Here is a 15,628-nt window from a genome sequence, read left to right on the forward strand (position 1 = left end):
GGCGGAGATTGTGGCATTCTTATAGGAAGCCACATATTTCCTCCTTTTTATGTGGTTTCTCTTCATGGTGGTCTGGCCACCAATCAGTGGAGGTCTGTTACTGGTGCTTGCCCAGCATGCCCTAGATGTGCAGGAGGTTGGTTGACACAGTCTGGGCCTCAGCTGAGATTCGAGGGGACTGACAGGAGCTTGGCCATTATGGTTAGGCAAGGAGTTGCTCGGCAGTGTTGTCTTTAGGATTTGCCACTTTCACACTTTGTCCCTCCGGCACAGAGGTTAGACAGCTCTTGGGAGATTATTGCTAGCATCTCAGCCTGGAATATCTGGAAGGCTAGATGCACCGAGGCCATTGAGGGTACTCCCGTTCCTTTTTCTCAGTGTCTTTGCAGGATTTGGAGTGATATTATTCACACCATTATGGCTACTTGGGCTAGAATCCAGGGATCTTCGAGGGCTGCGGAGAGGAAGCGCGGCGAGTTTATGAGAGAGTGGGACATTGGTACCTTTTTCACATCCTCTCATTCGGGACCCTATTGGCAGCACAGGGCTCCTAATTGGTTGAGATCTCCACCTTTCTTGAGAATGATTGGGCAGGTCTGCAGCATGTCGGGCAGGGCAGAAGCAGGTTGTGCACTAGCGTGGGCAGTTTTGGGCAGGCAGATTTGGACTGGTCAATGGCCATGGGCACCCACATATGGACAGTTGGGCAATATTAGAAGGTTAATTATTGGCTTTTATAATCAGCTAGCCCACGATCTGAAATAAACCAGCCAACCAGCCCATGGACTTCAAGGTATTCTGCAAGTTTCCACCTCCAGCATGCGGTGATAAAGCGATTGGGAGAGCGGGGAAGCACGTCTGCAACCAACGTTTGCACAGGACCAGCTGAGTTACTGCAACTTGGATTGAGATTAGCAGAGCTGATCAACCATTGTATTTCAAAGCAATTAGTTGTACAATTATTTCCTGTATATAATGCAAGAATTAGGTTAGATTACTTGTGTGTGATTGTGTTTGCAAGTCATCCGCTGCAGATCTCTATCTGTTAGCACTTTCACAGCTCTGCCCTGCCATCTGCACTTGCATTCCTAACATCTTTGAGTAGGGGAAGGACGTCCATGCTGTCCTTTTCCAATTGTAAAGACTCTTACCATTGCTGCTTTCATGAAGAAGGTGCTCCATTGTTGAGAAGTTTTCCAGGTCTCAAACTCTCAGAGATGCCTGAGCAGTCTGCAAACAGCTTCAGGGTGATATATTGTTTTTGGGACAGCTACCCGAGGGGATAAAGACACATACTTGCAAATGAGGGGCTTCAGTTTGGCATCAAATATCCTCAATTCTTAGGCTGAATCCATGCATTGAAAAAGGAGGCCAAAGGAGTAACTAACTGTATTTTAAAAGGAGCCAGACCTCCTTGTTACGAGTATGCTATGTATTTTAAAAGGAGCCAGACCTCCTTGTTACGAGTATGCTATGTTTAGGTGTCTGATGTCTTGTAAAGGATAGTGTTCATGCAAGGACATAATATAAAGAGAGAATTGATGGATCTATAAATGTTTTTTATAGACATAACCTTTGTTCACATGCATACCAATCCAACTCTTTTGGCACTATCTGTTATACGTCTACATCGAATGGTTCTTATTTCATTTTGCAAAAATACTCTCTCATTCACATTTCAAGTGTTTTACTGTGACAAAAAAAGAACTACACAATCTTATGAACCACTTCTGTTGCTGTATACAAGCAGGGAGGTCGAAGAAATAATTTAGTATATATTGCACCCAATACCTTGATCCACACCTGTGGGAACTCTGTACAGTTTCTGGATCTGAATACCATGTCTCAAACTAATCTTCCGGTAATGTGATGTGCTGATAAACCATCGGCCGATGCTTAAGCCTTAAACAAATGCACTTGTCAATATGCAAAAAGCTGCTTCGATAATAAATGATGTTCTTTTTCTTTTTATCCCTTGCTTTTTTCTTCATATACTTCAAAAAAAATTAATCTTTGCACCACATGAGATGGTTTGTTATATTATGATTACAGAGCGTGGGTGGTGATGGTGTTGGGTGTATAGCAGTGCATCCATCAAAGGCTTTTTTTGCTGTTTGCGAAAAGGGAAGCCATCCAAATGTGTACATCTATAATCACCCTTCTTTGACTGAACACAAGGTATATATGCTTTGGATTTATTGGCTTTGTGATCTTATGAGTTTCACCCCACATTCTAGTCTAAGAGCATTTCAATTTTGTCAGCTATGGACCCACATCTACATGCATGTGTAAAGAGAGCTTTCTATGGTGTAAAAATGGTTGATCTTTTTGTCATGTCGGTATCAATGTGGAGGGAAGTGGATTGCTCTACCCGTATCAATGTGGAGGGGAGTGGATTGCTCTTACCTATGCTGAGCTTTTAGCTATATTCTCTATATTCTCTTTTTACTTTGCCATAGTCTCATCATAAGGAAGAAACAAGGAGGGAAGGTGGATGGAGGAAGGTTGTTATAGATGGATAGTTAGACAAAGTACTGTCCATGGAGGCCTATTATGACCAATGGTACCAGTTACAATGCATAGACCATGACAGGTCTCAGTCTGATCATCAACAAAATAAGAACAAAAAGGTTAAAATGTATGAGTCTAGTGGTTCATCAGACTCAATAATACTTGCATCACCTTGAGGCTAGGGTGCTTCTAGCTCCAGCATCTTGAATTCACTAATAAGGGCTAGGGTTAAGTATAAGCCTTTTTTTTCAGAAAAGTATGAAGTCTTTTTCTTGTTGCTTTCTCCATATATGAATTTTGTGGCACTTTTGTTTAAGAACAGATACTCAAGCTAGGAACTGAAAGGCTTTACACAGCAGCAGCTTTCAACCACGATGGGTCTCAACTTGCTACGGTAAGAAAAAAAGGTGTGAAATATTTTTGGTGATAATGCGGTGTTTTTTTATTTTTCAGCACACAAGAACTTTGTTTTGTTTTGTTTTTTTTTTTTTTTTTGCATTTTCTTTGCATGTATTCACAGGTAGGTGGCCATCCAGATTACTGGTTAACGGTGTGGGACTGGAAAAATGAAACCATTGTGTTACAATCAAAGGCATTTTCACAAGATGTTTTCCAAGTATGCTAGTGAATTTCCATTTTCTGACTAAGCAATGCATAAGGCTTTGCTTTTGGAGCTGAATTACCTTTGGACATGTTAAAGTGTCGGCTTCTAGTGCAATGTATATGTTGGAACATTAAAAGCAAAGGCTGCTTTGAAATAAGAAGAAAACTAATTTTGGTACTCGTATGTATAGGTATCATTTTCAAGGCATTTTTCTGGGCAGCTCGTGACAGCAGGAATAGGTCATATAAGATTTTGGAAAATGGCAAATACCTTCACAGGCCCAAAGCTTGAGGTAAAAATCATGCCTTACATGATACTTCAAAGGAGTATATAGAAAGAAAGCTCCTCCTGCAATTTTTAACTACGATTTAGTGTAGCACAGAGATAGGTTTGCTGCTCGCCTTGAAATCTGCCCTGCTCATGTTGCGCTGCCCGTCCTCCCTGCCCTCAACTTTGGCACAATTCAGGCAGTGTTAATTTTTAGCCCACACAAAAGGTGCAGCCAGGAGTGCAGGCCAGACTACAGCCAAAAGTCACATGAAACAGGTTTACAAAACCTTACAAACGGAATGGAGCTAGGAGCTGGATCCACAGCGAACAGCCTGATGAAACCCTAATTCCAAATTGTTTGCAGTGGTTTTGAATAAAACTTCTTTCACCTCCTGTCTCTCTGCTTCTTTGTGTGCGTCAACAATCGGAAAATTTTTTATTATGTTCAAGTCAGCTGCCCGCCCTTTGATTGGCATTATGGCCTCTGCCCAAGCGAGTCATCCTCCACCAAGACCGGCTCGGAGAACAATCCTTTTTTCCAAAGATGAGCTTAGGACCTTACAGGCAGATTTTGATAAAGAAGTCAAGATCACGCTCACATTGGAAACATTTTTGGGTCTCCTCCTTCCCGTTCTCAGGCTAGGGATTGGATCCTAGGGGCTCCCATAGAGCTTGCCTCGCATTTTACTGTTGCCCGGGCGCTTGCCCGGAAGGGGCTTGCTCCAAGCTGATTTTGATTCATGGAGGCAACCTCTTTCACGTGCACACCCGGGCCATGGCATAAACCTCAGCATATTCAGCCTAATCTCTGTTTAGGACAGCATCATCAGCATCCTGGAGAGCATGGGTATCCAGTCGACAGCCAGAAAGGCTCTCAGACAGCAGTCGACAGTGACCTGCGGCACCCAAGCATGCAGTCGCCAAGCTACATCCAGTCGGCCAGCAGATGGGGCAGATCTTGGAATAAGTGCAACATTTAAGCTCGCATTTTTAGCCAATATTCCTTGTCCACAGTAGACTGACAACAGGGTAGTGGACTGACCAGCACCTTCAGCCCATATATAAGCATAAAGTCATCATTTTCATTGCATCAATAACTATTTGAAGAAGCATAGTAGTCAACAGAAGCATGTAGAAGGCCATAGGTCACCCTATTGGGTAGACCAAGGGCCTAGAAGATGTACATACTGCCGCACTAAGGAGACAGCACAAATGCGCCCCCAAGGTGAAACAGCCCACAGCTCTTCATCCCCCGTTGCCCCCAAATCTCGGCTTGTTTGGGTTTATAGAGGGGTTGACATATATGCACGCACTCCTAATCCATCTGATGATCACGTGAGATCCTATTATAGTGGGTGAGGATGTTGATGCATCACCTTCGTAGCAGGATGTATTACATAGGGATTTATTGCATGGTGATGTACATTTTTAGTCTGGTTTTTCGTGGAGCATTGTCTAATGTCTTGGGTAATTAACAGGGTTTCTTTAACCTTCCTCAAGATTTCTGTAAATCACTGAATATCCAATATAAATACCATATGGGTTGCTCTAAAACATGAGTAGTTGTATGATATTCTGTAGTAGCTGCATGAAGAAGTAAAAAGACCTTTTTTCCACCAGAACATGGGTCAAGGAGGATATACACTTGATTATAGACCTGACAGAGATTACAACCCTTGGGTTAGGTCTGTTTTTGTAGTAGTATTTCTGATGTTACTTGCTGTAGGAATGGATTTGCCCTTTGATGACATTAATTGATTTTAAAGTGTGCAGGAGATGAGTCAAATAATGTACACGCCTTGCAGTTGTTATTGCCCACTTCAGCCTCTCCTAGGAACACATTCACAAAAGATTACCTTAGCAAGCTACAATTGTCGTGGGGATCTTTCTAATGGCCGAGCTCATAACCCTTAAGGTCTCCAAACTCCACACCTCCTTGGGGAGCTATTTCCGTCACTCTCCTGTGAGCGTTATAACACCGTCACGTTGGGATCATTATGCCTGTGAATGTGGGACCAGCTCTGCCTAATCCGTCAATGAAGCTTGAGATCTCATCAATGTGGAGGCCAAAAAGAGTGCGTGATAGAGGGCAGCCTTGTTTCACCCCTATAGTTCTGGAAATTTTATGTGATATACCTCTTGGGGCTCTCGCTCGGTGACGGACTCATAGAGGGAAATGATGCTCCAAACCATATCAGATGGGACACTTATCTCCTGTAAGTGGTGTAGGAGGTAGGCTCGGGGTACAGTGCGGAAATCCACAAAGCAACGGTAAATCCTTTGATGTCGCACTCTACCCTCCTCGATGATGGCACGGAAGATGAAGATGTGGTTAACGGTAGGGTAGCTCCTCCGAAAGCTTTCCTGTTCTTAGGCTATGTATCCTTGTCTCTTTGCAAATGAATTGAGCTCCGCCTCTAGCACTGATCCATAGAGTTTGGCCAATGTATGGTGAATCATGATTGTGCTGTAATTATAGGATCAAGTGGATCTCTGGCTTTGAGGATGGGGGTGAAGGTGTTAGTGGATTAAGAGGGTAGAAATCCTTCACAAAGGGCTCTATTGAACATGTAGGCTAGTAGGGGCACCAGGTATCATTGGCATGTGAGATGTACTCGACAGTGAGTCCCTTGTGATCTTGGGCTCGCCCATTGCGTAGTCTACGAATTTGAGGACCATGCCCTTTGTGAAGAAGGTGGAGGTGGTGGTGGACGTGGATTTGGTGGTGGGGATGAGGTGGCTCATGCGGGATATGATAGAGGGAGCATGCATAGGAGTGCCATGTGTCCAGGCAGGTGATAGGTGTGGGGGCCGATGCTCTCAGAGTTTCCTCTAGGCCTGCTGTTTGCAGTTCGGCCCTCATAAAAGTCAGTATAACTCATCCTCTCTCCGAGCATAGAACCTCCGTTTATTGTGTTGGGTGAGGCGTTGAGAAATCCGTTGCCCTTGGCGCTTTGTGATTTGCCCAATCTGTACCTCATGCTTAAGACGAGAGCGCGTGGCTTAGCATCGTCATCATACCAACAGTTCTGGGACATGGAACCGCAAGGTGGCTTGGCGGTAGACCGCCACGTGCAAATGAAAGAAGTGGTGGAAGATGTGTGGAGTATGGTGGTGAGTTGTGATGTGAGGGTGGGTAGGGGGATAGTAGGTTCCACATCCTGGAGTTGGTGATAGATGTGGTTGGAGTAAACAGAGTCAAGCTCGTGATCAAAATGGACCTGCATGTAATGTGAGATAGGTGGTGGTGGCAAAAGGACGGGTGATGTGCAGGTAATAGTGAACGAGAGGTAGACATGGTCAACTTCAAAGGGGGGTGGCTGGATGGAGAAGTTAGGGAGAAGGTGTGCCAAAGCTGGAGATCCCATCAGGTAGTCCACGGTGTTGGCATCTCCTGAGTGAGGGTGTCAGAGGAGGGCCATCGGGACATCCCATTATAATAACAAGACCATGTGCAACTCCCAGCTCTAAGAAATGTCTCCCATACACCGTGACTCCCTCATGGCCTTGTGGTGATCTTTGCAGGCTCGTGTTAGTGATGTCCAGCTCCTGTAGTCTGATAGGGTAGTCCAGATCGAGCAATGGGACGTGCTGACTCCCCATCCTGGCGTTTGAAGTCCCCCAACAGAGCAGGACTTCCCCTAGCTGTGAGAACTCCATAATATCCCCATATAATGGTAAGTATGGTGGCAGGCCATGCTGTGCGGCATAAGGGGAGTGGCTTGTTGCAGCCCGTCTGTCTAGCAAAGCCTGTCTGCTGGTGGCATCAGGGAATCTGATGATAAGGGGCCGCTCTCGTGTCATATCCTTGCCTACTCTCCATGTATATGCCTTGGGGGAAGTCCCCACCTATATTCCCCACACTCGCACACGGAGGGCCCTATCCTTCCTGTGTTTCTCCTCCTCGAGAGTCTCATGTATGATGCTCTATAGGGGTTTATGCTTCTTCACCACCTCCACCCAATCTTTCCTAGTGGTCTGAAGTTCTTCTCGCAGCTTATCACTCGCAGCCTTCAGCTGCCGTCCTTAGACCCTCCTGAATATTCAGTTCTCCTTCCTCCACTATATGGTCCTTGACAGTAGCCTTTAGGGCTTCCATTTCTGCCTGGAGTTCCCCTATCACTGGGGCAGCTTGTGGGATTGCTTGTTGTTGAATGTGGGTTCACCTTTTGTCACGACCCTGAGAATTGTTGGCAAGATGGTCATGTAAGATGTATCCTTGGCTCTGTGCTGGAAAACCCTAGGACTAAGGTTCCATGTAAATAAAGGGGGCAACTTTTTTTTGGAGTAAAACAAAACGTGGGCCTCTAGTTTTTTTTGGCCAGGTGTGTGCTTTTTGGAGGGCGGCGTGCTTTCTCTCTCTGGGAGGGGCTGCACTGCAGTCCATAGAGGCGCAGACTGAATTTCTCTCTCTCTCTCTCTCTCTCTCCCTGGAACGTGGTTTCTCTAGACACACAAGCGGCCAGGACTGCAGAGGTACACGTGCAGAGGTACACGCAGCTTTTTGAAGGCAAACTTGGGCTGTCAGTGCAGCGCACAGGGTCTTGTGCAAGTGCCTAGAGCTGCTGGCGAGTTGGATTGCTTGCGCAGATGGTCATAGGGCTGGTCCACAGGAGGATAACACTGCAGAAGACCATGCAGGCCTTTGGCAGCGCATGGGAGACTCCAGTTGGACTGTAGTGTACAGCTCCTTTCACCCATAGGTGGCTGCTGGACAGAGGTGCATAAGTGTGCTGGTCCTCCTTGCAACATGATTGTTTTGAGACCCGTTGAGGGCTGTTTTGAGACTGTTTATGGGCTGTTTTTCTTGGCTGCAAGTACACTATGTACATGGGTTATTGGCTGCAAGTACAAGGTCACCTGGTTATGTTTCTTGGCATGGGAGCGACGCAAGCTCTCATGGGTGCATACCCATGGAGCATAATGCTTTCTTCCTGCTTGGAAGGAACAGAGGGACGTGCAGTGTTGGACATACCTATGTAACATAGTTGTGGGGCATAAATACAGCCAGACATATTCAGTAAGAGCTCTCTCTTTTGTTTGTGTGCTGTGTTGGCACTACATTTGAGTATGTGCCGAGAATGTTTTCACGTGGAAATAGGACATGGGTTTCATGCTGGGCCAGACCAGATGTTTCATGGGGAATCAGGTCACCCGACGTTTGCTGAAACAGGTCTTTGTTTCATGTGGAAACATGTTTTGGGTTTCTCCAGGAGATAGGTCACATGCAGGCAGCGGTCACATGTTTGGTACAGCCTTGCTACTGGACAGGAGACAGGGAATCCATGACTGAGATGGATAGTACCCTTGGAAGGTAGAGAGGGAGTGTACAGGTGTGTCTACTGTATGGTATGATGTGCTGTGATTCGAGTTCTCTTTTAGGAGACAGTTTGGGAGTCTTTGTTGTGATGCAGAAGCACTGAATGTGTCAAGGTGTGATGCTGTCCATGGGGTGAGAGACTATGGATGGTTGTGGCAGCCTTGACCAAGGGAGAAAGCTTCTCTATGCAGGACTCATGTGAAAGAGTCTTTGGGATGTGAACAATGACTAGAATTGTATGTGGATGCCGAGTGAACATGAGGCCATGATGCAGGGTCTTTGCAGGCTTTAGGGGTTCTACTATGACGGCTGAGTTTCAAACCTTATTTTAATCAAAGCTCTCTTATAATCAATTAAAGAAATACCGCAAGGGGCGCCACTGCGTTTTGGGGCCAATCGGTGTCCATGTACTGTTTGCAAGAGCACTCTAGCTCCCCTTGTTTGTTTTCCTTTTCTTGGTCCTCAAAGGTGTTGAAGTGTTTTGTGTGCAAGTTTGTTTTTGCACCGCCCTTTGGTTTCGTCTGAAGACCGAGGCCGGTTTACACCTTTGCTGTCGATTCTCCAATCAATCTTGTTATTCTTGCCCTCTATCTCCTTGCGGAGGCCTTCCATATGTTTTTCATGTTGGTTCATGACCTGTCCAGCACCTTCTTCTCCTCGCCGAACGTCTTCTTGGTGTTGTCCTCCACAGTTGCGATGTATGCCTCCATCTCTTGTAGGTTCATCCTGGCTATTTCCCCCTAGTTGCTGCCTTGGGGGCCTGAGCAGGTAGGGTAGGTGGGATAAGTGAGGTGGAGGGGGTGCACAGCACAGCATGAATAGGGTAGAGGGTGTGCGCACAGCAGTGCAGAAAACAGGCACAACAAATAGCAAGCAGTGCAGCGCGGACAAGGAAGAGGGACGTGAGTAGTGTACGCCGCAGCGCGGACACCAGCAGTGCACTGCGAACGGGCGCACGGGTGGGGGGGGGGGGCGGGGGGACAGGGCAAAGGTGCTAATGCCATGTGTGTCCCAACGCCACCTCCCCCCCCCATTCTGATTTTTTTCTTGCGCCCCCCCTCCCCTTCGTGCGTTTCTGCCCCCCTTCCCTCCCCTTCCCTCCCCTTGCCCCCCCCTCCTTCTCCTGTGCCTACCCCGCCCCCTCTCCTTCGCCCCTTTTCTCCTGCGCATATGTTGTGGGGCGAAAGGAAAAGGGCAGTCCTCTATAGCAACATCCACCCACACATGCCCGAACACACTCAAAGAACAAAAAAGGGGCACCACCAGCTTTTACTAAAGCTGGAAAATGGAAACTCACACACTCACAATCTCGAGATCCCCATAATCAATAGTGAAACAACTCTCTACCCTCGTCCAACCATCCAGATACACAGAACACATCCCAAAATACACATTCACACCAAGAGAAGAGAGGGAAAAGGGTACATCAACTTCTCTACCTCACAACTCCATTGGTAGATGATATATATGGGTAAAAAACCTTGATTACATAGGCTCAACAGCCATAAGCAATAGATCAATTAAGAAAAGAGAGAGAATGAGAGATTAGCATGTGAATGGCATCCTTGTGCACACAAGGGGGTCTGGGCACATCAACAGACACACACACACACACCACACACTAAATCTACATTCCCACCTCCCCACAACTTCAAAAAACTTGTAACACAAAAGCCCCTTGGGCTCACACACATTAATTCCAAAATGTTCTGCATCATTGATTGAATATGAAGTCGAGTGTTGAAGATAGCCGCCCTTTTAAGTACCCAAGATACTCACACCTTGGCATAGAGTGTAGTTACAAGGTTTTGAATTGAATAGGCACAACCACAAGACACAATCTTATCAACTCCACACATCCATAATCATTTCAAAGAGCATCATCCCAAACAAACTCTCACATCACACATGCACAATGAGATAACCTCTCCCAAGATCAAACAAAGATGATCTTCAATGTTCTAGATAGGCAAATCTAGATAGCCCAACTACAAGAACCACCAGCACTTATACTTCTACCTTGAGCTTGATATTCTCTTGAACCTTCTTTAAGCTCCACCACCTTTGATTATATAGCCTAGTGTGAATAGCCTCCAAAGCGTGTGAATAGCCCAAGCCTCACAAACCTCCAAAGAATAGTGTCTTCATGTGAAAAGTCCCCAACAGCAAACACCAATAAGGATATAATGGAAGCAAGCTGGTTGCGCTGAACCTCTTCTGCAGAAAATGCTTGACTTTCAAGCAAAACCAGCATCTTTCTCTAGTGCAGGAAAACTTAGCATAGGTAGCATTGAAGTTCTTCACACCGTCACCACGATGGTCTTGAGCTTTGCCCTCAAATGAACACTACACAAGGACTAACATGCTCTTGTCAGCTTGGTTTCCCCTTAAATGAGCTTGGGTAATCAAAGCAGCCTATCCCCCCCAAACCTAGCAGTAAAGCCCAACAAGGCAACACACGAAACAAACACAGGCCTGCTTAGCGGCAGCAATACAAAGCAAACACACATACTCTGCGCTCAGAGGCGGCAACCGAACAAGAACACACATATTCTCTACTCAGACACCAAGGGGCAACAACCCAACAAAACAACACACCCACACTGGCCTCAGAGGCGGCATCCTTAACCAAAGAAAACCCCCCATACAAGCTCTGCTCTGGCGGCAGCAATACAAAACAACACACCCTCCGCTCTATACCAGCGGGCAGCAACCCAGGAAACAAACCACCTCACAAGCTCTGTGGCAGCTGCACTACCAGCCACCGGCGGCAAAACAAAAAAACACAACTCTCTGATCGCCAGGCTCAGAGAACCGGCGACAGCAACCCCAAAGGAACGACACACAACAACTCTCCCATCTCACCACCAGCACGTTGTCCTATATACTGTCAGAGTGTTGAAGAATTCCTCCGGCTGAATCGGCAATTTCTGGATGCTTGTTCTGCATTTGGCAACCGCCACGCCTGCCATGCTTTCGTTTGAACATTTCTTTGGTTTGATATTTTCAATTCTGCCACCTTTTTTAAGAAAATTACATGGTATTTATTATCACCCTTATGCATTAAGGCCTTAGGTTCCATGCACACCTTTGGCTTGATTTTGGTGATGAACATCTCCGATTGCGTGTGCGCCATCTACAAAGATCTGATCCATGCCTGCTCTTCTACATAAGCTCACGAGATCCCGAATTTAAGGAAGCTCAACTCTGATCATTGATAAACATAACTTTGGTGGTGTCGCACAATGTGTTCCCCATGTTGTTGCCAAACATCATGCCATTGATGTAACCTTACAATGGTTATAGTCTTGCACCGCTTCTAACAAACATATCTGCATCAAACACATCATCACATGCTAAAAAGGCTTCATTCCCCCTTTAGTGGGTGGAGTATTGGGTATCCCAGTGCTATATGAACATGCATCTATATGTACATATGTCAGAAATGCATACACAAAAAACTTCTAACATAGTTTGCCCACCCCCCCAGCCTGCTAGGACATTTATGTCCAGCAGTTCTCAAACAACTCTTGTCCACCTGGATCAAAAGGGAAGCACTCACTGCTCTTCCACAATGCAAACACACGCCACCATCCTCTTGGATCAAATGATGATCGCTTTTGCAATGACTGCAGGTCTTTGACACTTAAATCTTCATCAGCGCTCCGACTCCAAAAGATATCTTCATCTGAATCCTGCGTGAACCGGCTTTGTCGCATATGCTTAATTCAAAGCATATGATACTTCCACCACCCACTGTTTTGCTACACATGATAGCATGTGCATCACCACTTGATACCACCAGTCCTCCAATAGCAAACTAAGATCAACCTCTTCACTTGTTGGCTCACCAACAATTAAGCATACATTGCTTGCATCCAAATCATCATCCGCATCAGTATTCTCCCCAAATTTCACTCGCATGATCTTCTTATGCTTGCTTGACCACCAAGCTTCTTGCATACACACCTGGGCCTTTACCTTGGCAAATGATAGCTCCATCTCTATTCCCATATGTGTTGTGTCCTTAGTAGCACTCTCAGTCTCCCAGCTTTCTTCATCGGTATCAGCCTCCAAGTCCTCCAGCTTCACAAGCATCAGCCCTTGTTGCCCTTCCTTGAGCTCTTGCAACTTGCAGATGAGCCCCCTTGCATTGTGTACGGCGCATGCCTTCTTTGCGAGGTGGCAGCACGGCTTCGATCTTGCGTCTGTTTTCGGGCTTCCCAGTGACAATTTGCTTCCCTGGCCTTAGGAAGGAATGCCTTTCTCTTCTCCCGGTGATTGGTAGTGCCATTAGGAGAGTGATGGAATCCCCCCCCACTGCTACCTAGGCCCTCGCACGGGCAGCTGGGTGTGGTGCCTCGCCGGATTCAGTGCCTCATTGTATATCTATTCCTAGCCTCCGGGGCGACCCCATCCAGCAGGGCGTGGAGTATTCAGGCCTTCCAAGTCAATGCTTCATTTGCAGGCAGATGGGACATTTAGCCAGAGCTTGCCCTCGGCGGCAGTCCAGGAGACAGCATCTGGTGGTTCCCCCCCCTCCCCCCCCATTTCACGTTTAGATCCTCCCTAGGAGGCAGAGAGAGGCAGGTTTTCAGGCAGCGGAGCATTAGGCCCCGACTGCAGACGACCCAGTTGCCAAAGAGTGGCGGACGGTTGCCCGCGCCCGGGCCATCAACCGACCACCAAAGCTGAGCTCCGCCGCCGCGCGTGCTAGGCTGGTAGAGCTCAAGAGGATTAGGTTCTATCAGAGAACCGTTTTGAGCATTTATCTCAGCACATACCCGTTGGCAACGGGCCCCCTCCAGTCACCGAGCAAGCCCCCTTGGCCCCACTGGTTTGGCCGCCGATCCCTCCTCCGTAATCCCCCTTGGCCCTCGGCGGCCCTCAGTGCCCAGTGAGGTCGACAGACCCCACCGAACCCCCACTGAGCCTCTCCCAGCAGCCTCTCTCTCCTTTGGATCTCTTCGAGCAGCGCCCCTCTTCAACCTTCCCCCCAAAACACCCCCCCCCCCGGGGCCCTCCCCGTACTCTTCCATCCTCGCCACCGACTTTTACCCACAACAATTCCCTCTACCCTGTCCTTATTCGAGCCTCCCCCCCTTCCGCCTCTCCAGAGCACTCCCGTTGCCCCCAGCGGCCCCCGACCCGGAGAGGAGGCAGCCGGCGAGTTCCGTTCACCGCTTGATTCACCGTTTCTCAGAGCCGGTTGAGATGACCATTGCTGCCTCCCCGGTGAGGGATCTCCCGCTAGAGTCCCCAGGATTGTGGGGCAGCCTATGGATTATAGTTTCTTCCGTTGTCTACTGATGGAAGGGACATATATATTGAGGAGACAGTAGCCCCTATTCGGGTATGTGTGGTTTTCCACCACTCTAGACCCTCTACGCCAGATAATAGCTCGATGATATTCTCTTTCTCCTTGAGTGCAGCCCCGGGGACGGAGTGGGACCCAGAGTCAGTGGCTGCCGCCATCTAGGGACAGGTAGTTGAGCTCTCCCACCATCTTCACGATCTTCGCAGCACCGACGCACTCACCCATCCATGGCCTTTGCCTAGGATGGAGCTTGGAGGCTCAGTCCTCAGAGACCAGGATGGGGAGATGGTGGCCTCCAGCCTGGAGGTGTTGCTCTTTGTGTTCATGCATACTTCTGCCACAGTACCTCTTCACCCTTCTTACAGATACCTCCATTGTGATCGATGGAGTCTGGAGTATGCATATGCTCGTGCTCAGACAGATTGGCATCACATGGAGGACAGGATCCGTGCCCACTTGGCACGTATTCGTCCCAGGACGGATTGTCATTATTCCCTGTCTAAACCCTTGCCCAAGACTCTTCAAGTGGAGGGTAGTTCCGCTAGTGCCGCCTCACACACAGATCGATATGCGAATAGTCTCATGGAACATTCAGGGTTTAGGGGGGCCTCAGTGCTTTCAGAGACGAGGTGTCCTCAAAGGAGAGCTTCAGAGACCCAGAGTTGGGGGACCCATCGACATTCTATTCATCTAGGAGCATCACGTTTTTGAGGGGCACACCCACCGATGCGGGAAGATTTTACTAGGCAGGAGTCACACTTTTTGGTCTTCATCCTTCAGCCCTTCAGGGACGCAGGGAGGAGTGTGTCTTTTTGTCAGTGAGCAGTTTTTGCCGGTAGTGAGACAGGCTTAGGAGTCATAGTCCCGGGCGTGCACAATGGGTTACCAACTTGATTGGAGAGGATAGCATTGGTTTCCTCAATGTTTATGCTTCGAACGCCGCTGCAGGTAGAGCCATCCTTTGGAGCACAGTTCAACAGGCCCTCCCCCAGGCTGACTTTCGGTGCATGGGAAGTGACTTCAACATGATAGAGGCAGTAGAGGACAGACTTGAAGGTGGCATGGTCACAATCTCAGGAGCAGAGTATTATGCCTGGGAGGAGATGATACCGGTACTCAGGGGGCAGGATCCTTGGCATCTTCTAGAGTTTGGGCGCAGACCTGGGAGCCTTCGCTTCCTGCGATCGGATAGGAGCACCGGTCCTAACCTCTCTAGACTTGACAAGTTTTATTTTGATGAGTGGGCTTGCAGCCGTGGGGGCATGGTTGGAATCTTGGCAAGCACTACTTTTTCAGATCACACCCGGATTATTCTGTCCTTACAGGACCCCCAGAATTTGGGCGGAGCCCTGGGAGCCTTCGCTTCTCACGATCGGATAGGAGGAGCACCTGCCCTAACCACTCTAGACTTGACAAGTTTCATGTTGATGAGTGGGCTTGCAGCCGTGGGAGCATGGTCGGAATCTTGGCAGGCACTACTTTCTTAGATCACGCCCTGGTTATTTTGTTCTTAGAGGACCCCTGGAGGCATGGTAGGCATGCAAGCTCTAGGATTCCGGACAGCTCATTTAGGACCCGAGATCTACAGAGTAGGATAGAGCAGATA

The 15,628-nt window shown here is 47.8% G+C and overlaps 1 protein-coding gene across 1 annotated transcript in view; it reads left to right on the top strand.

Annotated features, from left to right (window-relative positions):
• LOC147604225 (uncharacterized) overlaps positions 1-15,628 on the top strand; it is a 155,104-nt gene that overhangs the window by 15,887 nt on the left and 123,589 nt on the right. Inside the window, exons 2-6 of the mRNA XM_086795548.1 lie at positions 1,751-1,861; positions 2,053-2,178; positions 2,834-2,905; positions 3,032-3,127; positions 3,306-3,407. Of these exons, the coding sequence (XP_086651674.1) occupies positions 1,751-1,861; positions 2,053-2,178; positions 2,834-2,905; positions 3,032-3,127; positions 3,306-3,407 (507 nt within the window). The remainder of the gene's footprint in view (positions 1-1,750; positions 1,862-2,052; positions 2,179-2,833; positions 2,906-3,031; positions 3,128-3,305; positions 3,408-15,628) is intronic.

The sequence above is a fragment of the Cibotium barometz genome, chromosome 62 (assembly GCF_041138505.1).
Source record: "Cibotium barometz isolate CiBa-2024 chromosome 62, ASM4113850v1, whole genome shotgun sequence".
Taxonomy (NCBI): domain Eukaryota; kingdom Viridiplantae; phylum Streptophyta; class Polypodiopsida; order Cyatheales; family Cibotiaceae; genus Cibotium; species Cibotium barometz.